Below are 25768 nucleotides of genomic sequence, written 5' to 3'. Positions count from 1 at the left end.
CTAGTAAGGGGAGCACAAGTGGCATTCAGAGACGACAGGAACAAGGGTGGGGAAAACCACTATGGCAGAGCTTAGGGATGGCAAGAGATGGGGCGGTGAGGAAACCAGAACACAGAGAGTGGGCGCAGGCTGTGCTGCTGCAGAGAGGGGAGCCCCTAGCAGCCAGGTCTACGCATGCACGGGTCAAAGAGCACGGAAGACGTGAGGCCCCGTGAGAAAACAAAACTGTGGAATACTGCTGCAGACCAAACAACACACGGCATGCGTGATCGGTCAGGAACCTGATGCTGCAGACTTGTTCCCCAAGCTTTTCTCACTCTCACAATCATTTCCTCAAATGCTCAAGCCAAAAATCTGCAAGTCATCAGAAATACCAACATCTCCTGTCTTTCCCAGTTCTCTCCACTACTATATTCGGGTTTCCAGTTCTAAAACTTCTTTCCTGCAGGACTGCAAAAGCCCTCTGCTCATGACCTACAGACAGACTGACCCCACGCCACCATCCTACACCTGCCAGGCGCTCTTCACGGTAAGATCCAATCACCTCCTGGCCCCAAACTCTGTACAGCTTCCTGCCCTTCCCCATCTCTAAGCAATGTGTCTTTTCTCCACTTCCTCCGACGGTCTCAAACACGGTTTCCTCGGCAGGAACGAACGGCCTCTTGCCCCCCCTCCACCTCCCAACTCCTGCTTCTCTAAAAGTCCGCTCACATCCCCCCTCCTGCCCAGAAACTTCCCGGACCCCCCGACCTCTCCGCTCCCCCTCCACTGGTCTAAGGTCCCTGCCGCCAGCGAACCCCGTCTTCTCCTTTCCGCAAGGGCCCCGGAGCCCCGGCTCAGGACAGCCCAGGGACGGCTGGGGGGAAAGGCACACAAGTTCTGAGCCGCGAGTGCTGAGGTGAGAGGACGCCTCCTCGGGGACGAGCACTCCAGCTGTGCGGCCGGGCAGCCGGGAGGAGCGGCCCCGGAACTGGCACCGCCTCGGGAGGGGAGGGTCGGCTCAAGATGACGCCAGAGGAGGAAGCGAGGCGCAGAGCTGTGGGCGCCCGGCGGCCAGGGAGTGAGCTGACAGGGACGGAGGGCCAGGAGGGGAAGGGCGGAGGGCGGCGAGTGTCCCAGGTGCCCGGAGCGGGGCGGCGGGGCTGCGGGCGGGCAGGGCCGCGGACGGCTCGGACCCGGGCCCAGGGACCCGCGGCGGCGCAGACCCGCGAGCGCAGCGAGCCGAGCCGAGCCGAGCCGAGCCCGGCAAAGCCGAGAGCGGCCCCCGACGGCGCTGGTCCCCCAGGCCCGGCCCTACCTAGAGATGCGCCAGCACAGCCAGAGACGCGCCCGCACCGCCCTCGGCCCAGCCGCAGCCGTCTGCGCACTTCCGCTTCCGCTCCGAACGCTTCCGCTCGCGGGACCGCCCCGCGCGGGGGGCGGGGCCTGCGTCGTCGGGCCCCGAGGCGCCGGGGAAGCGAGCTGCGCAGGCGCCGCGCCCGTTGCCTCGGAGATCGCGCGGTGCTTGCGAGGTCGGGGGCGCGCGGTCCCCGGGCCTCCGGTGGGCGTCGGCGGGGCGCAGCCTCCTGACCCTCCTGGCCCTCCTCCCCGGGGGCGCTGCGCGGGCGGCTGGCCCGGGCTTGTTCGCCCGCGGGCGTGTGGGGGCCGACGGTGGCCCGGAGCCCCCGGAGCCGGTTTTTCGGAGGCCCAGGGGAGCGCCGCGGCCGGCTCGGGAGAGGGCCAGGCTCGCCTGAAGCGCGGCCGTCCCGGAGGGCTGTGGGCCGTTCCCGCGCTGTCCGAGAGCGGAGCGCTCTGCGGAGCCCTCCGAAGCCCGAACGGCGCAAGGCGAAGCCCTGCCTTCGTGCGGTCATGGCTTTTTTCATGTAAACGAAAGTCCTCCTCGGATTTCTTGCGGTTAGCTTTCCTAAAATGGAAGTGGGGTAGCGACCGTTACCATCTCTGAATGTGCCCATTTCCGTGGGAGGCATGCGGAGAGGTGGTGGGAATACGGAATGGGGTGTGTGACCCCGGGCAAGTTTCTTAATGTACCCTCCGCTTCCTCACCTGGAAGGTGGGACAGTAACGGGACTTCCCAGGCAGTGCTTAGAAAGGCTATCGCAGAGCGCTTGGCCCGTAGTAAGCACTTCGCACGTTTTGGCCATTTGTTGGTATTGCTGCTGTGATGATGATCATAATTACCCTCCAGTCCACGTTTTTTTACTGGGCAGGTTTTCCAGTCTGAATGGAGTGCGCGATAGCTGGGATGAGCAAGGACAGGTGCAAAAGCATGAGGCTTTGGAGAAATTTCGGTGACTGTAATGTAGTCGTGAGGAAGTGGTGGCAGATAAAACTGGATGGTGAGCAGGAGCACCTGGTCATGCAGTGTCTCCGTCTCATGTTAACGAGCTTGGACTCTGCTTGTAAGCCACCATATCGACTTTATTTCTGAAACTGCTTTCAGGTCGGTGAAGTTCACGTTCAGGACATGCACCCTTAGGCTCAGATATCAGGCAGTCCAGACTGTACCCACCACCTGGTCCTCTAGCTGCAGCGACACCCTTTGCCCTCACTGGTAGCCAAGTGTGATGGCAGAAGAATAGGCTTTAAACCAATCTACTTTTAAGTAAATTACTGACAAAGTAAAATTACTAATAATACCAATTTATTTAAGCTGCATCTCAAAACCTGTCTGTACACACAACATATCTCAGTAGAGTTGCTGTAAGCACCAGGGAGCGAGAGGCTTCAGTTGAAGTAAAATGACCAAATAGTGTTCTCTTCAGAATCTCTTGCAAAGCACTTGACAGGTCAAGCACTCAGAAAGCATTACCAAGTTGAAGTGACAGCACACACATAGTTTTGGGAAGGAGTCTTTCTGCTCAGCATACAAAGCTCTCCTTTCCTGTTGACTTTATTTATTTATTTATTATTTATTTATTTGAGTAAAATCAACAGTGCTCAGCACCTACTGCTGGTTGGGTACCACACCAAGAAGGATGTGAAGTGGTCTCTAATCTTAAGGAGCACACGTTGCGGTAGGCAAGAAAGATTAACATACATTATTAGGAAACAAGTGAAACCATGTAAAGTCTATAGCATTGGACGAAGAAGGTAGCAAGGAGCTAACGTGTGAACTGAGCCTGGAAGGAAGTGGGATCTCAGACAATTAGAGAGGAAGGTCTTGCAGGCAGAAGGAGCACCTAGGAAACAAATGGAGGTCGGAGCTGAGGCGGTGCAAGGGGCAGGCAGGGACACCACTTCCAGGCTGTGCAGAGCCCACTGAGGAGGCAGAGGGCAACAGGCCAAACAAAAGCCCTCCCTGACTGCTTGGGTGAGTACCACCACTTGGCAGTCTTATCTACCTCATAGAGCTTTCAATAAGCATCTCTGCCTCCCTCCTAAATAGATACACATGACTAAGGATCAACAGACATTTGAGGAAGACAGAAACAAAGGAGAAAACAAACTAGGGGGAAAAAACATTAAAAACATTATCTGCAGTCTCTGAAGATAATATATTCATCAGAGAAACAGAGAGTGGTATATAAAAGAACATTCCAAAAATAAGAGCTCTTGAAAATTATACAAGAAATGATAAACTTAAAAAGTGTTTAAAGTTAAAGTATAGGGGCGCCTGGGTGGCTCAGTTGTTAAGTGTCTGCCTTCGGCTCAGGTCGTGATCCCAGGGTCCTGGGATGGAGCCTCACATCAGGCTCCCTGCTCACTGGGAAGCCTGCTTATCCCTCTGCCACTCCCCCTGCTTGTGTTCCCTCTCTTGCTGTGTCTCTCTGTCAAATAAATAAATAAAATCTTTAAAAAAAATAAAGTTAAAATATAAATCTGATGGTGCCTCTCAGATATTAGAACAAAAGGAATAAGAGATGGAGAAAGATAAAACATAAGAAAATTAGAAGATTAAAGTTTGACATGTGAAAAATAGGAATCACAAGAAAGAGAACAGAGAAAATGAAGAAGAAATTACTCAACAAGCAATTCAAGAAAACTTCCCAGACCTAAGAGACATGTTCTCAGATTGAAAAGGTTGCCAGTGGACTCCGGGAACCAAACTGAGGGTCACAGAAGGGAGGGGGTGCAGGGACGGGTAACTGGGTGATGGGCAATAAGGAGGGCACGTGTGGAGATGAGCGCCAGTGGACTCCGGGAACCAAACTGAGGGTTTCAGGGGAAGGGGGTAACCGGGTGATGGGTATTAAGAAGGGAATGTGTGGTGATGAGCACTGAGTGTTCTACACAACTAATGAATCGTTGAACACTACCTCAAAAACTAATGATGTACTATATGCTGGCTAATTGAACATAATAAGAAAGAAAGAAAGAAAGAGAGAAAGAAAGAAAGAGAAAGAAAGAGAGAAAGAAAGAAAAAGAAAGAAAAAGAAAGAAAGAAAGAAAGAAAGAGAAAGAAAGAAGGAAAGAAAGAAAGGAAGGAAGGAAGGAAGAGAAAGAAAAAGAAAGAAAGGAAGAAAGAGAAAGAAAGAAAGAAAAAGAAAGAAGAAAGAAAGAAAAAAAGAGAAAGAAAGAAGAAAAAGAAAAAAAAGAAAGAAAGAAAGAAAGAAAAGTGCTGCCAAATGCCCAGCACAATGAACCTAAAATGATCCACACTAAGGCACATCATGAGATTTCAGGACACCAGGGTTAAAGAAAAGATCTTAAACATTTCCATAGGGAAAAATAAAAAGGTCACATTTAAAGTTTTGGAATTCAGAAGGGCATGGGACTTCTCAACGGAATCCCAGGAAGTTGAAATTCAATGGAGATTTAACTTCAAAATTCTGAAGAAAATAATTCTAAAGTGGAATTCTCTCAATCAAAATATTAGTTAAGTGTGAGGGTAGAATAAAGATATATTGAGGTATGCAGCTCAAAAATATTATCTACCAAATACTTTATTCAGAAACCTGCTGAAGGATACTCTCCAAAACTAAGAAGTCAGGAAAGAGGAATATTTAGGGCTTGGGTAGCAGGGAATCCAAGTGAGGAGAGAGGGGAGGAGTCCTAGCTAGAGACCATTTAATTTGGAGCAGGAGGCCTCCCAGAGACATAGTTCCTGGAAGGTGAGCCCCATGGAATATCTGATGTGTCTGAATATTTTTAAAGAAGATCTTTGGAGTTTGGTGATGGTAAGCAATAGGTACATAGAAAAGTCAACAAGCAAATAAATTAGGCAATTGTTGAATCCAGTAAAGACAAAAAACTGTACAAAAAAGAAAATGTAATCACAGCATATGCTTCAGCTATGAATAATTACATAGTTTTAATAAGGTAAATACAGAATGGTAATTTAATATAAATGAATACTCTAATTACTTTTTGAAAAAATGGGAGGTAAACATATGTGTTCATAAGAGTGTGTGTGTAGGAAATCCAATGGAAGAGCTAAATCTTCATCCACTAGAGCTGGGCAGTCCATAGACAATATATGCAAGTGAAAAAGACAGACATAGCATTAGAGACTCTTTTTTAAGAAATATAAGAGTAGGGGCGCCTGGGTGACTCAGTTGGTTAAACATCCACCTTCAGCTCAGGTCATGATCCTGGGGTCCTGGGATCAAGTCCCACAGACTCCCCGCTCAGTGGGGAGCCTGCTTCTCCCTCTTTCCCCACCCCTGCTGGTGCTCTCTCTGTCAAATAAATAAATAAAATCTTTAAATAAAAGAAATATGAGAGTAAATTTTTTTAAAAATAAAAAAATAAAAATAGCTAAGAGTTAAGTTAGAGGAAGGAATTGAAAATGGGAATGCTTGGTATGGGCAATTGCTATTTTTTAAAATAAATCTAAAAAAATAAATCTAGAAATACCATTTGAATTTTAAAAATCTGTATTACTTTGATAAAAGAAAAAAATTTTAACTTCAAGTTTTAAAAAGTTGTTAAGTAACTAGTACAAGTGGTAGTAAGTGGCACAATTATTACTCAAACTCAAATCTGTCTAAATTCTATAGGCTTTTAAAAATTTTTTACAACCACAGTGCACAACAGTGAAAGAAAGGAGAAGCCAAAGATTATTTTGCAGGCTCCTTTCCAGGGCACTAGAAGAAAAGTTGAACATGGGTATCAGTGTAACAGAAGCAAAAAAGTTATGTGTGATTATTCACGTCCTTTCCCAACCTCCTGCTTGACACCACACATAAATGCTTCCCATGCCCTATTGTGCACATCAGACATCAGCTTGAGGGGCACCTGGGTGGCTCACTTATGTGTCCAACTCTTGGTTTTGGCTCAGGTCATTATCTCGAGGTCATGTGAGATGGAACCCCGCGTCAGGCTCCCTGCTTGGGATTCTCTCTCTCCCTCTGCCCCTTCTGCCCCTCTCTCAAAGAAAGAAAGAAGGAAGGAAGGAAGGAAAGAGAGAGAGAGAACAGACATCAGTTTGGGGGAGAATCTAAAAATGGGATGGCAGATTTATGTAAAAGAGAAAAATAGGAAAGGAAAGAAGGAAAAAGAAACCATAGGTTGAAAGTAGGGAGAAGGGAATTAAGGGAGAGTAAAATGTTGAAGAGAAAGACTTCACATCAACTGTGAGAAAGAGAGGAAACATGGAGCATGAAGTGAGTTTGGGAAGGACGGGACTAGGGCAGGTTTCTCTTGGTAACAAATAGCCTTCAAAATTTATTTGGAGTTAGTTTTAATTTTAATTGAATGCTGAACTGAATTTCTTTGAATGCCACAACATGGGTTGATGCGGTTGTGTGTGTGTGTGTGTAAGATTTTAGTTATTTGAGAGAGAGAGAGAGAGAAAGAGAGCACTAGAGAGAGAGAGAGCAAGCACAAGGGGGGAGCAGAGGCAGAGGGAGAAGCAGGCTCCCTGCTGAGCAGGAGCCCAATACGGGGCTCGATCCCAGGACCCTGGGGTCATGACCCGAGCTGAAGATGGACGCCCAACTGACCGAGCCACCCAGGTGCCCCGGGTTGATGTGGTTTTATTTGAATAATAATTCAGCATCCAAAAATTGGGAAAGAAAAAAGCCACAACCATAACAACATACTGACTTCTACATGGTTGATCCACCTTAAATATTACCAAAGTGTTTTACTGCTGGTAAAAATGGCATACAGAAAGAAAATGTGCCTCTTCCTCTACTGGTCATTATGTTTACTTGTGAATTCTGGGCCCCAGCAGCCTTCATGCAGTGGTGGAAGGGAGCCAACCCAACATTTAGGTCAATAATCTGAGAACAGTGGAGCGCAGAAAGATGGAGGGCTCCTTGTGCCTGGACAGTGTGGGTGAGCCAAAAATGAACTAACACTGAGACGACTCCTCTTAATTCTATTTGAAGATGTCCTTTCCTTATAGGTACGAGTGTTGAATTAGGATTTTCTGTTACTTGCTGCTGAAAGTATCCTGTTTCAGCTTCTGCCCGTGAAGGGGTAATTCCTACAGAACTTGTCCTTCCACTTTAAACAACTAGAAAACTAGACAAAATCTATGAAATTACTATTTTCAGACAGTAGAAACAGGAAGCGGAGGGTGGAGATTCCTGAAGGAAGGAAAACAAGCCCAGTGACTGCCCTGATTTTCTGCCTAGATCAGCAAAGAAAATCAGTGAGACAAAAGCCTGGTTCTTTGATGAAGTCAATGAAACAGGTGAACCGATAGCCATATTGACCACAGTGAAGGAGAAGACAGAGATCACCCATACTAATGATGGAAGATGGGACCACAGATTTTACTTCCACTGAAGGGTTAAAAGGAGACTATTTGAACTTTAGGTAAGATGGACAAATTCCTTGAACCAAACAAATTACTGAGGCTGACCAAAGAAGAAATAGAAAATCTGAGGGACACCTGGGTGGCTCAGTGGGTTAAGCCACTGCCTTTGGCTGGGGTCATGATCCCGGGGTCCTGGGATCAAGTCCCACATCAGGCTTCTTGCTCAGCGGGGAGCCTGCTTCTCCCTCTCCTGCTCCCCCTGCTGTGCTCTCTCTCTCTGTCAAATAAATAAAATCTTAAAAAAAAAAGAAAGAAAATCTGAGTAACCATATTATTTATAAAACCATATATTTATTTGTTAAATTGAATTTCCAGGTAAAAACCTTCCAACAAAGAAAACTCCTGACCCATGCAGCCTCATTGGTGAATTCTATCAAACATTTAGGGAAGACATATTAATCCTATACAAACTCTTTCTGAAAATAAAAGACTTCTCTGTTCACTGTGTAACGCATACAGTGGCAGAAAGCAGGTCTAACGTGACTTTGGACCTCCAGCCCCTAAGACAGGTGAGTGCATGAATGAATAAATGAATAAATGCCATGTGCTTTGGGCAAGTGGGTCTGACCATGGCCCCAGCCCTGAACAGTGATTTCCATAAAGCCAATCTTGGTTTTCCCATTTGCCTTGACTGTGGTTGGTTCAGTGGTGGCCTTTGACTTAGTTCTAGCCACTGAGAAATGAAGGTTTTGGTGGGTCATTCATAACACACACTGGGCCCTTAACAACCTGAAAACAGCTGTATTTCTTGCCTCAATAAACCTACTAATGTAAATAGGAACAGTTCCAACTGCCACTAAAAGAAAGCAAAAGTTTATTACTATTCCTAAAAAAAATCCAGACTCACCAATCATGCCCCTCCATACCTACCAGCAACAACCAGCATACATTTGAAAGCACTTTGCACTCATTAGTTATTAGTGATAATGATTGATAAACAGCCACCGCCCTGTTCCCATTTTGAAAGAAAATAGTATTTTGAAAGCAAACCTTGATGGAGCGCCAGTGCTGTCCCCATTCTGTTTCCTGGGAGGTGGCACAGGGGAGGGACTAATAATTTAATGGTGCGCAGGGAGGAAACTCTTGAAAAGCAAGGAATGCAGCTCAAGAAGGCATGCTTTACATTTTGAGATTAAGAAATGTGCTGATATGAAGGTGAAAAGACATTTGCCTAAATTTGTCCCCTCTTTTTTTTTCTCCAATACTTAGGCTGTTTATTGGGGTCCCTTTCTCTCCAGCCCATTTGCTGGAGTAGGGCTTTGCAAAGCCGGTCTCCTAGCAGCCGAGTGCAGAAGGCCCATTCGTATTACAATGGACGGGAAGGAAAGAAAGAGCCTGGTCTGTTTAAACTGCCTCTGTCTTCATTCACAGCCTGATGTCCGTCTGCATTGTGACACCCACAATGGCACTAAAGGACTCATTGTGGCAGAAAACAAATCAAAACAGAATAAGGGATGCTAAGATAAAAGAGTCATGCAACAAAATTGCTTAAAAAATCTAAGTCTTACATCTGAGATTTATGTTACCTTTTGGCTGTGTGGCCTATTGACCGGTGTTTATAATAACCACTAGAGTTTAATAAACAAAAAGATAAATGGGGACTTCATGTACATTTTTAAGGGCGCTTCCACAGAAAGGGTGGGTATGCTGGGTTGGGTTGGAAGCTGTTTAATAATTATCGTTCTTTGTTTGCACAACATTTGGGGAGCCACACTCCGCACTTTGTGTTTATTTTCCTTCTGATAAACATACCCAAGCTATGCCCATGTGGCCCAACAGCGTCCCCCACACAGTCGCTCTTACCCACCCCCCACCCCCTGCCCGAACCAACATCAGATGTTGCGAGAACCCACGCCCAGTTCAGCAGGCAACAGGTGGAAGGTTGAATAGCTTCACACGTTTTTCGGGAGAGGGGGTGGGGAAAAAGAGGAAAAAAAAAAAAAAAGGAGGGCGGGAGGGCAGGCTTTTGGGAGCCGATTTAAGGATTAGATCAGATGTTATTGCTAGTGAAAAATTAAACAGCCCGGTGCTCTGGGGAGTGCAGATTAATATATTTAGTGACTGTGCGCACAAAGGCTGCTCATTGTGGCCACGTCTGAATGCCTGTGAATAGGATGGAACATATGCGGCCTGTCACCGCAGGTGCCCACATCTGTTCTTCCCCGGGCAGATGCTCACAGAAAAGGGGAGGTGGGGAGGCCGGGGAAGGACAGCGTGCTCGAAAGCTGCGCCTCGCCCAGGGCTCCTCAGCCGCGGCCCCGGGCTGCGCGGGTCCGGCGGCGACGCTCTGTGCTGAGGGCCGGGGCCGCACCACGTTTCCCGGCGGCTCCGTTTTAGAGCCTTGGGGCGCAGGGCCGAGCCCCCGCGCGCCCCCGCCCCCTCCGGCCGGGTGATTGACGGGCTGCCCCAGGGACCAGGCGACAGGTGCCTGAGACCTCCCCGGGCGGGGGCGCGTCCTGGGAGAGTAAGGCCTGGGGAGAGGCCCTGCCGAAGGGCGCCCCTCGACGCCTTTTCTTGCCCTCCTCATTGTCTGCAAAGTCCTAGGCTGCAGTTTCCAGGTGCGACGCCTGGGCCCGGGACGGAGCATTAATGCAGGTGACAGGGAGCGGCCTGCCTTCCCGGCCTGGCCCCGCTTCCCGGCGTCCGCGTCTAGGATCCCAGGGCCGCACCCCTCCGCGAGTGCACAAAGGGCGCGCCAAGGCCCCGCTGCAGACCCCGTGGTCCCCGCCAACCCTCGGGTGGCCTCAAGGGCCCCTTCCCGGCTGCAGGGACGCGGCTGGCGTGGAACCGTCCCGAAGTCGACCTGGGTCCGCGGGGTGGCCCTGCGCCCCCTCGCGCCGCACCTGCCAGTGGCTCGGGGTGAGGGGGGGTGGTGACATCCATGCCCGCCTGGCGCTTGCGACCCCGCACAGACACTGCTTGGAACAATCGCCCGGCCCGGCGCCGCCACCACCTCTGGGAAGCCCTCCGGCACTGCGCCAACGTCCGGCACAGCCCCTCCCGGGCCCCACGCCCCCCGCCCGGTCCTGGCGCGCTCAATCGCTGCAAAGTTCTGAGGGGCCACTCGGGGCGGGCGCGCGGCGGCGGGAGCAGCTGCGCGGTCATCCGATCCGGGACAAAGGCGTGCCCGCCGGTGCTGGGCCAGGTAAACACGCGCTTTGTCATGGAGATGAGCGCGGGACAGCCCGAGCAGATGATCCGCGGGTTCGGGAAGCGGCGGCCGCGGCCCAGGGCGGGGGAGGGGAGCGGCGCGGGGGGTGGGGACCCGTCATCTGCGCCGGGGCCGCCAGCTGAGCACGCGACTCGCCCTTTCTCATGCAAATCAGCACATGCCTTTGCAACTTGCTGCAGACCTGCGGCCTCCACCCGCCGCCCCCGCGCCCGCGGAGGTGGGGTGTCCCCCGTGCGCGGCACCCCGACAACCAAAGGAAACAAACCAACCACGTGGGGTTGGGACATTCCTCCCTTTCCGCGCCACGGCCGCCGGCCCCATTAGAAAAGAAAGGTTATATGACACGCCATGACCCTGCCCCACAGGGAAAGCCGGGCCACCGTCCCGGGGTCTCCAGCGGCCCAGCCTGCGCTTAGAAAGGAAAGCTTTCTGAGAAACTGTCAGGGCCATTGCTTCTCCCGCTGGGGCTCTGTCCTCCTGCCACTCCCCCCACCCCACCCCACATGAACCTGGGGCCCGTAGTTGCTGTCCTGGCTGTCTGTGGGGCCAGCTCTGCTTTGAGGGGGTTGCCGGCAAGGAGGTCAGAAGAGGCTATGGGATGGGGCCTCACTGGGTTTGAGGTGTGGTGTTTATTCCCCAGCAACAGGGAAGCCTCCAGTGTCTAAATGTAAGCCCGGTCTGCGCCCGCGCCCGCTTCTTTTTCCCTGCTGAATGGTGGCTCAGCTCAGCATGCATCTTCAACTAGAGAGATCCACACATAGCTCCATCAAGGCTAAACAAATCTGTGCAGATATTGGGGTCAGTGTGTGTCTTGTAAATGTTCACGTATCTCTGGGATGCAGTCCTCAAGATAACTTAAGAAGTAAGAAGTAAATATCCATAATAGCTACACCAGAGATAGAGGTTTACTGTAGATCTCTGGAAGAGCTTCCTATATTCACAGCAAGCTGGTCAATTCCCCTGCGACTGCAACCACTTCGGGATTCCCAAACTGTTGTGGGAGGCTGTGGAATAAGTCATGGGGATGAAAGGTACTGGACAGGGAATATAGTCAATGGTACCGTAATAGGTACGGCATGGTTAAAAAAAAAGATTCCCAAACTGTGACTGATGGAGAAGGGGTGGTACTAGGATGTATTGGTGGAGGATGTGATACTGATTAATAAACATGTTTTAGGCCTCTCCTCCCACCCCCTTTCTTCTTCAGGTAACCTGGCATGTTTGATCAACACCAGATTTGCTGCTTGGAAGTTTTTTATTTTGTTGTTCAGAACGAGGACCTTAATTCTTCTTAGGAATAAGAGAACCTCTCTGTTGGGTATACAGTATTCAGTTGGTCTAAGAAAACACAAACACCACTCCAGTCTCCAGACTTGTTTACACAGAAAACTGAACCTGTGGCTAGCTTAGAGTCTTCAGCCTCTTCTGGGCATTGTTTTTTGCAATCTGCCCTGACCCTCCTCCCTCTACCCACAACCCCCACTCCACACATACCTTGAGAATAGAACCTTTCTTTGGGCAAAGGGGATTGAATCAGCTTTGGGTGACCCCAGTATTTGGTCACACCACTACTGAGGATGGGCATATTTAAATTTATAAAATTTATAAAATGAAGGCTGTGAGCTTTTATTCCCAAGTGGCTTAATAAAAGTGGGGAAAACAGTCAGGGTCTCCAGTAAAGAGAACTTATCTGTAGCTGTTGTGGCTATGGTTCTGATCATACAACCTGAGCCTACCCTAGCCACTGGGGTTATTTAGGCTATGAGCTATGCAAGCCTGGCAAAAATAAAACACCACCACCAGGCGGCAAATCTCTCTGTCCTCTCCTGTGTCTGATGGATTGGGTGCCTTCTAAGCCCTAATGAGCCTCACTTTGTACAGTAAATTTGCTGAGAAATCAAAAAGTATTTAAAAGAAAGTTTCCTGCTTTTTCCTAATGAGCAAGGTAAGGATTTATGGTGTGCAGGGAGGAGGGAATCTGGCTGCTAGGGCCAACGTGGAGGCAAGCCTTTTAACATACTCTAGCTTAAGCTCCCTCCTGCATTTAGGGGGTTCAGAGTGCTTCGTTGCGGGAGTATAGAGACATGCAGTTAGGGAGTGAAAAAACGCCATTTGGTTCTGAGCAGATGGCTGGCTAGGGGGCTGATGGCGTCTAAAGGCGTGTCATCCCCCTTCAGCCTGAATCCCTAAGGGCTCCCCTTGTCTTCCCAATCAATGAAAATTAAAGTGCAAAGAAAGGATGAATAGTTGGACCTCGAGTCTCTCCTTTGTTCATCTCAGCTACTGGTGTGCAGGAGTTAAACTACAACAGGCCCCTACAGAAACACAGAAGTTAAACAGTCTCCCGTTAGCTCAGCTTTGAAAGGGAGAGGGGGAGAGGGACCAGCATGAGGTGGGGGAAGAGGGAGAGAGAGAGGGAGGAGGAGGAGAGGAGAGGAGAGGGGAGGAAGAAAGAAGAGGGAAGAACAGAGGAGGAAGGGGAAGAAAAGGGCTTTCTGCTTGATTTCCCCAGTACAGAATCGCGTGGCATAAATTAAGTTGGAAAAGAATGAACGCTTTGGGCAGGATTCTGATGGATTTTACGATGCCTTTCAGTTCCGCTTTGCCGCTGTAATCGAGAAATCTGTGCCACGTCAATTTAACAAATACTTGATACTGAGGGGGGTTTGTTAAAGATTTGGGGCAAGTCTTTTCCCCCCAAGGTTTAAGCCCTTACGCGTGGAACTTTTTATTTCCAGTTTTCTAAACAGGCATTCAAATGAGACTGTTTCCCACTTCCATTTTCTAATTAAAAGGTTCCTGAAATTTCATTTCTTACTGAAATCTGCTCTTGGTCTCAGAGGCACAGAGGATTTAGAGCTCACATTCCTTTCTTCTTTTGTGGCTCCTCTGCTCCTGGAACCCTATCACCTCCCCCATCTCTCTCCCTCTCTCTCTCTCTCTCTCTCTCTCACACACACACACACACACCAGCTTCTATGCTGTACAGAGCAAAGTTCTCAGAAATTAGCTTTCAGAGGAAACATGGACGTAGTGAAAAAAGGATGCTGACACTAGGTGGCAAGATTAAATTAGGATTCATGCTGACCCAGCCCTGTGGGGATGTAGCACATCCTTACAAAGTCCGCAAAGGGTGGCCACACTGGGATTGCCACCATCCTGGGGGTGCAGTACCTTTGAAGTCTCCATTTGTTCTGAACCAAACAGTAGGGGGTTCTGGTGGAGTCCAAGCCTGCCTTTCTCACCTCACCCTGCACATTACTTTTGACTAATTCTTTGCTTCTCTATGAGGCAGCAGTGGAAAACCTGAAGTGTACAGATCTGTCAATCCAGAAACTTTACAGGTATATGTGAGCCAAAGATTCAAGGTTCTTGTTGCCTAACAGCCAGAGGGATGGCCATGGTTGACTTCACCAAGTGATTTTTAGGTTGCTGTTTACAGTGGTTTTATTCGGTATTTTCCCTCTTCCTGTGCATGACATGATACTGTGCGATCTCCACACCTGCTGCAATGAAAATCACATTTTGCCAGGACAGTGCCAGCTCCCACCAATAAGGTGGCTTTAGCACACCTGCAGCGAGGCCATTGTGGCCAGGCACCCTGGGGCTGTGCCACAAACAGAGTGACATCCACTCCCACAGTCACACCTTCCATCCTAATGAAGCTGCCATAGGTGTTGGGGGAGGTTGAGGAAGAGCAGACAGGGTTGGGAAAGAGACCTCGAAGTGTGCCCAGCATAAAGCTGGATGGCAGAGTAGGAGTCTATGCCCCACCTTAATTCTGCCTTGAGCCCAAAAGCATGAGAGCAATTTAGATAATTCATTGTGTGATACGTGTGTACTCAGCCCTCCCAATAAACTCATTTCCCTTTAAAAAAATGAAAACAAAAGTTCTAGTGTCTGATGGACGTGTAAAAACCTAATAAGGTGATGGTTGTGTAAAGATTTCGGGTTGGGGGGGCCGGGCTGGAGGGTCTTTAGAACATGTGCCGGACATTGTTGTAGAGGCCGCGGCGCGCGCGGAGGGGAGCTCTTTCTCTCGGCATTGTGCGGGGAGCAGGTGCGGTCTGCATTACCATACAGCTGAGCGCACAAAGAGCCACTGATTCAGCCTCGCACAATAACAGAGTGCCTTAATGACAGCCACGCGAACGACACACACCAAACTCACTTTTTACCAAGCGGAGGGAGGCCGAGGGGGTATACCCAGGAGAGAGGGGCTGGACACCCAGGAAAGGTGGTGGTGGCCGAGAATCACTTCGGGAAGGACGTGTGTGTGTGTGTATGCGGGGTAGGGTGGGGGGACTAGTTTGAGGCGTCGGGATCTCCCTGCTGGGGGTGGGGGTGGGGGTGGGGGAATCGCTTCCCAGACCCCGCCCCCACCAGCGGCCTCGGACCGATGCAGGGACACCGTGGGCGCGGGGACTCCGGGGTCCCCGGGGGCGCCGCGCTCGCCCCCAGCCCTGCCCTTCATGCGGGCTCTGCGCTCCCGCACGCAGAGTCGCGGTCCTCGGCCGGTGAGGGCTTGTCGGTGTCACACCTTCCCAAACTTCCCAAAACTGCCGCTGCGCTCGCCACCCTCTGCCCTCTGCTCGCGCCCGCCCCTTTCCTACCGTGCCCCCGGCCCCCGCCCCCCGAGGCTCCTCCGGAGGAAGAGGCTGCCTTGGAGAAGGGGCTGCCCCGGCGCCCCAAACCCCGGGACACGGCCCGCGCGGGGAGACGGCGGGCGGACGCCGCGGCAGCCGGGAGAGTTTCCCAGGCCGCGTCCGGCAGCTCCAGGCGGGCTGCACTCGGCGGGGCTGTAGGCGCAGCGCCGCCCCCGCGCGTCCCCGCGGGCCTCTGCGAGCCTGTGGCCGGCGGGAGAGCCAAGGGGCCGGGGCGGTGGCCCCCGCCTCGCGAGCGGAGAGGATTCTTGCGGCGAACATTTTGCAGGAATGTAAATGAGCGCGTTTTGTGTGGTGCGGAGGAAGGCGGGGGGCTGGGGGCGGGGGCAGAGGAGGGCCGGGGGCGGGGAGGTGTGGGGGCGGGGAGGAGGTTGCACATTTTACAGCTCACTGACCATTTGGCGATCCATTGAGAGGAGGGTTTGGAAAAGTGGCTCCTTTGTGACAGCTCTCGCCAGATTGGGGGGCTGCTCATTTGCATCTCATTAGCCATGCGGGCGGCCGGCGGGATATAAGGGCAGCCGGCGCCGGCGAGCGCAGACCTCGGCGCGCACCCGCGGAGAGCGGCCGGGCCGAGCGCGCAGAGGACGCGTAGCCGTGGCGCAGCGCCTCCGCCCGCCACCCGCCACCCGCCACCCTGCGCTCGGACCCCGTGCTGTTTACGTGGATGGCACCGGCTGGGTTCTTCGGAAAGACGCGTGTCTCCGCGGGGGCGCAGGGGACACGAGTTCAGGACGCTCCCGGAACGACCGCCACCGCCGCCGCCGAGTGACAAGGGCCCGAGCCGCAGGGCGCGCCGCGCACACCCGCCGCCGCCGGGCGTCCCTGCGCGCGCTCCGCTGGGGCCCCGGGATTATCGCCTCGCCGGTGGGATTTCCAGACCGCGGCTTTCTAATCGGACTCGGAGGAAGCCTCGGCAGCTCTTTGGGAATTAAGCTGAATATCTGGACGCTTTCTCTCTCCCCCCCTTTTTTTTTTTCCTTCAAAGAAGCTTGAGACAAAACCAGGAAGCAGAGGACCCTTACCTACTCGTGGATTGGAAGAAAGAGGAGGAAAACCGAAAGTTGCGCTCCACTAGCCATCTCTCCGAGCGAGCCTTTTTTCTCGTGCATCCCAGAGTTACCGTCACCACCGAAGGGCGGATCTACAGAACCGCAGCCTCCGAAAGACGAGGTCTTGAAGAAAGAAGTCCTGATTATCCCAGCCTGGGGCCAAGCGGCGGCGCTTTTCTGCCCACGCTCCTTGGGGCACGGCCACCCCCTTGCACTCCCTGCTGTTTTAAGACGAGAAAGGGGGGGCACAGAAGATTGGGCGAGTCCAGCGGTGCACCATGGGCCGTCGGTGCGCCCTAGCCCTCGCCGTTGTGTCAGCCCTGCTGTGTCAGGTAAGTTGTGAGGTAGGGTCTCCAGGGCCCTGCTGTCAGGTAGGTTGTCAGTGGGGGTTCCCCGGAGGGGACCCGGGGCGCCGGCCGCGCGCGGGCAGAGCGGTGGAGAGCAGGGCCAGCGACGCAAGCTGTCAACCCGAAAGCGAACCCCGGAGCGCGGGCTCCGCGCGCCCTCACGGCCCGGTCCTTACCCCCCTCCCCCCAGGTCTGGAGCTCCGGCGTGTTCGAGCTGAAGCTGCAGGAGTTCGTCAACAAGAAGGGGCTGCTGGGAAACCGCAACTGCTGCCGCGGGGGCGCGGGGCCGCCGCCGTGCGCCTGCAGGACCTTCTTCCGCGTGTGCCTCAAGCACTACCAGGCCAGCGTGTCTCCCGAGCCGCCCTGCACCTACGGCAGCGCTGTCACGCCGGTGCTGGGCGTCGACTCTTTCAGCCTGCCCGATGGAGCCGGCGCCGACCCCACCTTTAGCAACCCCATCCGTTTCCCCTTCGGCTTCACCTGGCCGGTGAGCAATGCACCTGGGGGGCGGTGCGGGGAGGAGAGGGAGAAGCGGGCGGCGGGTCAGCCCCGCTCCAGGCCTAGTGGTGGCGCGCAACCGTCCGGGGGCGCCGGAGGCGTCTGCAGAGGGCTTGGCCAGGGCAGGTGGGCGCCCTGGTCTGCAGGGCGGCGGCAGAAGGGGCCAGGCCTAGAGCCTTGCCTCCACGCCCGGAATGCCCCTCAGGCGGCAGAAGAATGACATCCGGTGTGCCGTGAGGCTGAGGACCTGGGACATTCCGGGACCCGGCCTCGGTAGCTAGCCCCCAAGTCGAATGAGCCCCTTCACGTGGGCGAGTTCTTGTTTCCCTGTCCCTAGACGGGTTGGGTGTCGAGCTGCCCTGCTAGCCTGACAACCCCTAGCCCTGTGTAGTCCCCCACTCCCTGAGACTGATGACAACCCCCTCCAGCCCTTTGCTCCTGCGCAGCCTTTTTTCTTTTCTTTTCTTTTTTTTTTAAACGTGGTATCCTGTACTAACAGGCTGAAAAAACACGTCAGGAAACCACTCTGTAAAAAGTTCTTCCATTTCCTTAAGGAAAGTGAAAACAGGCAAGAGTTGTACAGAGACCCTCCTCTGGACACACTGCACACACAGATCTGCACGGGAGGCCCTTAATGACTTGGTTGTCCCCAGTTACCTCAGTTTTGGTTTTGTTTTTTAAACATTTCTGCTTTATCTTATGGCTCCCCCAACCTTTCTTCCAGGGCACCTTTTCCCTGATCATTGAGGCTCTCCACACAGATTCTCCTGATGACCTCACAACAGGTAAAAACAAACCAAAACCCCCCAAACTACTCACTGCTTCCCCAGTTAGTATGTATTTGATTTCCTATCTCCACCAGAAACAAGCTCCTATACCTTTCATTCTGCAAAGTCCTGCATGAGGTTCAGGATGGAGGATCTTTGGCCTCCTGCCCTTGCATTCCACATCAGTTCCGCTCCCCCAGTGTCCCCAGCCTCTGGGTTCTTAGTAGGAACCAATGGGAGCATCCTCTTCCTACAGAAAACCCAGAAAGACTCATCAGCCGCCTGGCCACGCAGAGGCACCTGACTGTGGGTGAGGAGTGGTCTCAGGACCTGCACAGCAGCGGCCGAACAGACCTCAAGTACTCCTACCGCTTTGTGTGTGATGAGCATTACTACGGGGAGGGCTGCTCTGTCTTCTGCCGGCCCCGAGATGATGCCTTTGGCCACTTCACCTGCGGGGAGAGAGGGGAGAAAGTCTGCAACCCTGGCTGGAAAGGCCAGTACTGCACTGAACGTGAGTTCCTGCTTCCCTGCCCTGACCCACGTCCAGGCAGGAGTTCCTGGGCAGTGGGGGAGTGTTCTGTGAGCTGCTGGGATCCTGGGACTTCAGCGCTGCAGGACGGCTCTGGTGGTGAAACCGAGGCCAGAGAGCTGGAGAAACTTGCTAAGACCTCACAGCTAGCCAGTGGCAGGGCTGGGGTCAACTCAGACATTTTAACTTCCGCTATGGGAAGCTGCCTTTCTTAATCAGGGAGGATTTTGGAGACAGGGCCAGGGGTCAGGAAGTAAGCCTGAGGGAGAGGGAGGGGAGGAAGGAAGGGAGGAACAGAGGAGAGTTTATGTGTGTGGGGGCATGCTTTAAACCAGTTCTCTTTGCTGTGACAGTGTCTTGTTGGAAAAGTGCTTCATTTTTCTCTCCAGAGTTGGTGTGCTTGGCTTCTTCGAAGAGTGAGCATATTTGCAAATATTCTGTGTGATGCACACACATCATTACTGACATTTTCACTTGTGGGGTCTGTGGACAGCAGAGAATGTGTGTTGAGGCCTGGGTCTGCCAGGGCTGCATGGGGAGGGGGAGGGGGAGGGGGAGGGGGAGGGGGAGGGGCCCACCCGCCAGTGTTGGGCGCTGTGCCCATCTGTTTGGGTGGGTGCTCACACAGCACCCTGCCTGTCAGAGAAATACCTTCACAAAAATGAAATAGGCCCTGCCAGCCCCATTATTCGGTATTCTCCAGGCAGGCAGGGTGGCTGCCCAGGCTGCAGGAAGCCAGGCCCTAGAGTGGAGGAGACCTGAGGTTTCCGCTGGCTCCTGGGCCCGGTTCAGGTTTGTAGGCCTCTCTCTCCAGCCTGCTGAAGCTTCACACACCTGGGTATCAGGTTTCCTTCTAGTCAGGGGTGGAGTGGGTCCTGGGGCTCCCCAGAAACCTTTGGGAATTTTCCTTGTCCTGCCCTGTAGCAGGTGAGCCTCTAGTCCCTCTCGGTAGGGACTTGCCTGGGAGATGCAGTTTCTCAGTTTTGATCCGTGCCTGGGGGCAAGGGTAGGTCTTCACCTTCAGCGTCATTGTTCTGAGCTCCGCCTGGGCCCGAGCGGGCTCTGTAGTGTTAGAAACTTGCGGAGCAGCTTGTTGATGAGTTTCACAACCCAGTGAAGGAAGCCAGCTCAACCTCAGCCCCCACCCCCGCGGGGACCTCTGGCCTGCCTGCTGCCTTGCATCCGTGCTCCCCTCCCTCCTCTTCTTCGCTGCGGGGTAGCCATAAACTTAAACTTTTTCCTTCTTATTCAAACACTGGAGTCTCTCCCCGCCCCCCAGCTAGCGCGTGCCATCGATTAGATCTCTCTGGGGATAGGCGGCAGGAACGCACGCCAGCTCCCATTGGTGGAAAGGGCGCACGGGGGCGCGCGCGGGCGCGCGTTTGTGTGTGTGTGCGCGCGTGTGTCTGTTGTGCGTGTGCGTGCGTGCGCGCGCGCGCGTGTACACGCCGGGGGTGTGGGGGCGCGAGGGGGCGGGGGAGGCGGTATTGTTGCACTGGGGCAGCTGCCGGGGGAGCGGAGACAATGGAGCAGCTGTCTTGCCCTGGTACTCTGCATACCAGCTGTCCACCCTTATCTACACACACACTTTCTGGGTATTAAGAGGTGGAGCTTTGTGCATAGAATTGGGAAGTGGGGGAGGAGGAGGGGAAGGACTTCTGACCCTCTCAGAAGAAAAGGGGGTGGGGGCTTCCGTGCTCTTTTGTCCTGGAGCCACCGTGTTAAGAAGAATGCTCATCCCAGGGCGGAGTGAGTCCGCAGTTTCTAGGCAGCACCCTCAGTACTCCACAGATGGAGATGAACTCGGCTGGGTTCACCAGTTGAGCTGCGCAAGTTTTGTCTCACCCACGTGTGGCAGCCACCCCTGCGATGTTGGGGAGCCACTTGGGGTGGGGCTTGACCCTGTGTGCTCTCTTTGCTTGTAGCAATCTGCTTGCCAGGATGTGATGAGCAGCATGGGTTTTGTGACAAGCCAGGGGAATGCAAGTAAGTGTGCAAAAGTGCTTTTTCCCTTTTCTGGTTATCCTTTTACACCCAGAATACTTGTAACATAGCGCTGGTCAGACTAGCTGACTGGCTGGGTTGGAGCTGCTATTCTGGTGTTTCTCCTTAGTATATGTATCGAAACATGTAGGGTCGTGGGGTGTCAGCCACCTAAGCTCCTCAGGGGATATGGGAACTTATGGAGAGCAGTTTGTGGGGAACTGACATAGAAAATGAGTCCACTTCAGGGATTCTCAAATGTTTGGGCATATTAGGACCACCTGGGGAGTCCCTGAAAAGGCTGTCCCAGGGCCCTCATACCCAGAAGTCAGACCCTCTGAGGCTTTGGGGTGTTGGAAAGCCAAGGAGACTCCAGTGTTCTGTCTCGTTTGGGAGCCAGCAGCGTTGCTGCTGCTGGAAGACAGTGTCTTGTGAGTCGGTGGTGTGTCACTGTGAGCCTGGGGATGCCAAGTGTCCGCCTGACTGTCCTGCTGTCTTCCTAGGTGCAGAGTGGGCTGGCAGAGCCGGTACTGTGACCAGTGCATCCGGTACCCAGGCTGTCTACACGGCACCTGTCAGCAGCCTTGGCAGTGTAACTGCCAGGAGGGCTGGGGTGGCCTCTTCTGCAACCAGGGTGAGCCCCTCTCCCCATCTGGCAGCCCTGGGCTTCCCTGGCTTTATCGAGGACCCTGAGTTTAACCCAGGACTTGCCCTCTCCTCCTGTCTCTGCCCCTCGCAGACCTGAACTACTGCACACATCACAAGCCCTGCAGGAACGGAGCCACCTGCACTAACACGGGCCAGGGCAGCTACACCTGCTCTTGCCGGCCTGGTTACTCAGGGGCCAACTGTGAGACAGAGATTGATGAGTGTGGCACCAGCCCCTGCAGGAACGGAGGCAGCTGCACGGTGAGTCCAGCCACAGTGGGCCCTCCTGTTGAACGGGGGCCTGGGTTTGATATGGATGATGTGGGCCTCTCGGAGCAATGTTTGAGAGCTCTTTCTCTTCTCCACGACACAGGATCTTGAGAATAGCTACTCTTGCACCTGCCCGCCTGGCTTCTACGGCAGAATCTGTGAGCTCAGCGCCATGGCGTGTGCCGATGGCCCCTGCTTCAACGGGGGGCGGTGCTCAGACAACCCCGAGGGAGGCTACACCTGTCGCTGCCCCGTGGGCTTCTCTGGCTTCAACTGTGAGAAGAAGGTGGATCCCTGCAGCTCTTCACCCTGTTCTAATGGTAGGAGGGCAGCCCTGTCCGCTCTGAGACTTTGTAAAGTGGTCGGCACTGATAAGAACGCATTAGAAAGCACATGCGTTTACTTTCAAACCAAGCACTTCATTTTGCAAGCTACCCTGAGTGTATGGAGGCTTTCAACTAAACAGTCAGAAACTCTTCACAGAAATTTTATCCTTGAGTCTGGAAATGCTCAGGGAGCAAGAGAGGCAGGCAGGAGTGTGGATTCTCACGTTCTGCGGGGAAAGCCTGAGGCCGAGAGGTGAGATGACTTGTCAAGGTCATACAGCACCTCAGGTGCCCGAGTGTGGGCCATAACTCAGTACATCTTGCTCCAATGGCAACCCAGCCTCTTTGTTTCTGGAGGGAAGCCCGGCTGGGCTCTGTTACCCAAACATCGCCGTCTGGTGTGTCTGTGTGTGCGGAAGTGTGGTCTGTTGATGGGCCCCCTGCTACTGTGTGAGTGGGTAGAGGAGCGAAGCTGGGCCCCAGACAGGCTGGGCCACGGTAATTGATGGAGAAGAACCACTGTAGCTTCGCTTTCCATGGGCTGTATGGAAGGCGTGGCAGCCCTGCGCGGTCGGGCTTTGCCTCCTGTTTGCTTCTACCCACGGAACCATCAGAAGCACCGGACGCTTTATTTTAGAGGCAGAGTAGCTGGAGGGTTAGCAGACTTGGCTTTGGAAAGACAGAGGTCTCTCCCACTCCCTCCTTTCTTCCTTTTTCTTTCTGTTTTCAACCCTGCTCTTCTCACTAACTGTGGAGCCATGGGCAAGCACATCAGCCTCATTCAGGCTCTGTTTCCTCATCGGCATACTGGGCCTTTTGTGGGATGTTGTGAAGGTGAGTGCAGTAATACAGCCAAAACATTGTGCACAGTGCTGCTGAAATATAACTGCTCAAGAGATACTAGCTGTCTTAAGTCACCGTTTCTTGAGCTAGACCAGACGCCTCCCCCTGGGCTTGTGTTTGAAGTAGCGACCACCCTGTTCAGGCCACAGGCGGTCTGGCTTATCTTGCATCTCTGGGGTGTAACGCAGGGGCAGACACAGATGTGTCCTGTGTTCCAGGTGCACAGTGTGTGGACCTTGGTGACGCTTACCTGTGCCGCTGCCAGGCTGGCTTCTCCGGGAGGCACTGTGAAGACAACGTGGACGATTGTGCCTCCTCCCCGTGTGCCAATGGGGGCACCTGCCGGGACGGTGTGAACGAGTACTCCTGCACCTGTCCCCCGGGCTACACAGGCAGGAACTGCAGTGCCCCCGTCAGCAGGTGTGAGCACGCACCCTGCCACAATGGGGCCACCTGCCACGAGAGGGACCGGCGCTACCTGTGTGAGTGTGCCCGGGGCTACGGGGGCCCCAACTGCCAGTTCCTGCTCCCAGAGCCCCCCCCAGGCCCGGTGGTGGTGGATCTCACCGAGAAGTACGTGGAGGGCCAGGCTGGGCCCTTCCCCTGGGTGGCCGTCTGTGCCGGCGTGGTGCTGGTCCTCATGCTGCTGCTGGGCTGTGCTGCCGTGGTGGTCTGTGTGCGGCTCAGGCTGCAGAAAGACCGGCCCCCTGCGGAGCCCTGCCGTGGGGAGACAGAGACCATGAACAACCTGGCCAACTGCCAACGTGAGAAGGACATCTCCATTAGCGTCCTTGGCACCACGCAGATCAAGAACACCAACAAGAAAGCCGACTTCCACGGGGACCACGGGGCTGATAAGAATGGCCTCAAGGCCCGCTACCCTGCTGTGGACTATAACCTGGTGCAGGACCTCAAGGGTGACGCTGCCGCTGCTGTCAGGGACCCTCACAGCAAGCGGGACACCAAGTGCCAGATCCAGGGCTCTGCAGGGGAGGAGAAGAGCCCCCCAACGCTCAGGGGGTGCGTGTGGTGGGCCGGGAGGGGCTGCGTGGGGAGGCCCGCCTGGGTGGGTGCCCAACGCTTGGGGTGCTGTGGGCCCACGGGCGTCCTGCCACCGGTGCTGGTCATCTTCAGAACTGTTTTCTCCTGTGTATCGTGGTTCTCTCTTCTTTCCCTTCTAGCGGAGAAGCATCTGAAAGAAAGAGGCCGGACTCTGTGTATTCTGCTTCAAAAGACACAAAGTACCAGTCGGTGTACGTCATCTCCGAGGAGAAGGATGAGTGTGTCATAGCGACTGAGGTCAGTGTGTGGGGCGAGGGGCTGCGGCTCTCTGGGGCTGGTTGGGACAGAAGCGGGTGAGGTCGGAGGATGCTGACCTCTCTCTGGAGCTAACTTCCCGTTCTGTCTCGTGGGTCCCTCCAGGTGTAAAATGGAAGTGATATGGCAAAATTCCCGTTTCTCTTAAAAATAAATAAAATTCCAAGGATATATGCCCCAATGGATGCTGCTTGAAAGAGGAAAGGGAGACCCACGGACTGCTGCTGAGAACCGATTCGGACGGAGCCGGTTCCCTCCCGGAGGTCGGCCGGGGACGCGGCGCGGGCTGCAGCTCGGCAGCGTCCAAGGGGGCCTGTTGCACTGCCTTTTAGGATGTTTCCATTGCACTATGGACAGTTGCTTTTTAAAAAATATATATTTAAATGAATGGACATAATTACTGCATAAGAAGCATGCACTGCCTGAAGTGTATATCTTGGATTCTGATGAGCCAGTCTTTTCTTGAATTAGAATCACAAACACTGCCTTTATCGTCCTTTTTGATACTAAAATGTGTTTTTTCTAGGTGGAAAAAAATGTGTGTTATTTTTTTGGACTTGTAAAAATATTTTTCATGATATCTGTAAAGCTCGAGTATTTTGTGATGTTCATTTTTTATAATTTAAATTTTTGGTAAATATGTACAAAGGCACTTCGGGTCTATGTGACTATATTTTTTTGTATATAAATGTATTTATGGAATATTGTGCAAATGTTATTTGAGTTTTTTACTGTTTTGTTAATGAAGAAAATCCTTTTTAAAATATTTTTCCAAAATAAATATTATGAATGACAACGAGAGGTGTATTTACTCAGCGCTCCGTGGAGCAGACCTGTGCTCACTCCCTGAGGACAGAAACGGCTTCCTATCGTCTATTTTTAACATCCTTGCCTGGCTTTACTGGCTTGATGGAAAGCGGCTTTGCTCACTCCTCTGCCCTCCTCTGAGAACCGTCCATGCTCATTGTCAGGGCAGCCCGGGGAGAGGCCGAGTGTGGCCCCTGAACTCCCTGGGATATCACGGGCACGCGTTTGATGGGTACCAAGGAGCCTCAGAGCTGACCACCTTCTTTCGGAGCCTGATATCTTTAAAGGACTGGAACAAAGCCTCATTGGGGATCAAATACCCCTGAGACACTTGTGTATTGCCATGGAAAAGGCTCTTTGTCTCAGAATAATACTTATTCATCCATTTGTTTATGGGTTACTTCCAGTCAATTCAAAAGAGTTAGTTGCCTTCTAACTCGACAGCTGTGGGGGGACAGATAGCAGTAAGATAGAACCGCTTTTTATTGAGTGCTGACTACCGGCCCCAGGGTAACCCCTCCTCCTGGGGCTGTTCCCCGGAGATGGTGGTGGTACTCCCTCTTACAGTTGAAGAAGTTGAGGGTTGTGGAGGTGAAGTTACTTGCTCAGGTTTGTACATGGCAGGATCAATGTTCATACCTGGGCAGTCTGGCTCTAGACCCTTGCTCATTCATTCATTCTTTATTGTCGGATTTAATAGACCCCCTCACTGGTGCGTTTGGTGGTGCCAAAGGGTCAGTGGCCACTGTCAGCTCTCCAAGATGACAAGTCCATGTTGGGACAGGTGGCTTATTTCTGGGGTCGGAGCAGAGGAACAGAACTTCCTGGCCTAAT

General features: G+C 53.0%; 2 protein-coding genes across 11 annotated transcripts in view; one reads left to right on the top strand and one right to left on the bottom strand.

Moving 5' to 3' along the window:
* The window catches only part of FAM120B (family with sequence similarity 120 member B), a 110818-nt gene extending 109402 nt beyond the window's left edge, over window positions 1-1416 (bottom strand). For 8 of the 9 annotated variants that reach the window (XR_003206902.2, XM_073894248.1, XM_025866508.2 and 5 more), the window contains exon 1: window positions 1298-1380. The gene's annotated coding sequence lies outside the window, so the exon portion shown is untranslated. Of the gene's footprint in view, window positions 1-1297 lie in introns of all 9 variants that reach the window. The other variant, XM_073894251.1, reaches the window with a different exon arrangement.
* DLL1 (delta like canonical Notch ligand 1) lies at window positions 491-24915 on the top strand. 2 transcript variants are annotated; one of them, XM_025866514.2, is made up of 12 exons: window positions 491-529; window positions 16533-16928; window positions 17134-17430; window positions 18166-18226; window positions 18465-18722; window positions 20666-20726; window positions 21227-21357; window positions 21463-21632; window positions 21745-21961; window positions 23029-23830; window positions 23992-24109; window positions 24233-24915. In XM_025866514.2, exons 2-12 carry the CDS (start codon window positions 16875-16877, stop codon window positions 24236-24238), a joined length of 2175 nt encoding a protein of 724 aa, XP_025722299.1. In that variant the 5' UTR covers window positions 491-529; window positions 16533-16874; the 3' UTR covers window positions 24239-24915. The 2 variants fall into 2 exon arrangements, with proteins under 2 accessions (XP_025722299.1, XP_073750353.1); XM_073894252.1 differs by lacking the exon at window positions 491-529 and adding an exon at window positions 15116-15152.
* Window positions 24916-25768: the final 853 nt, after the last annotated feature.

The sequence above is a fragment of the Callorhinus ursinus genome, unplaced genomic scaffold, assembly GCF_003265705.2.
Source record: "Callorhinus ursinus isolate GAN/ISIS: 27379988/994484 unplaced genomic scaffold, GSC_fseal_2.0 scaffold6, whole genome shotgun sequence".
Lineage (NCBI taxonomy): Eukaryota > Metazoa > Chordata > Mammalia > Carnivora > Otariidae > Callorhinus > Callorhinus ursinus.
Note: the sequence above shows the minus strand (reverse complement) of the source record. Positions and strands in the feature narration are given on the sequence as shown.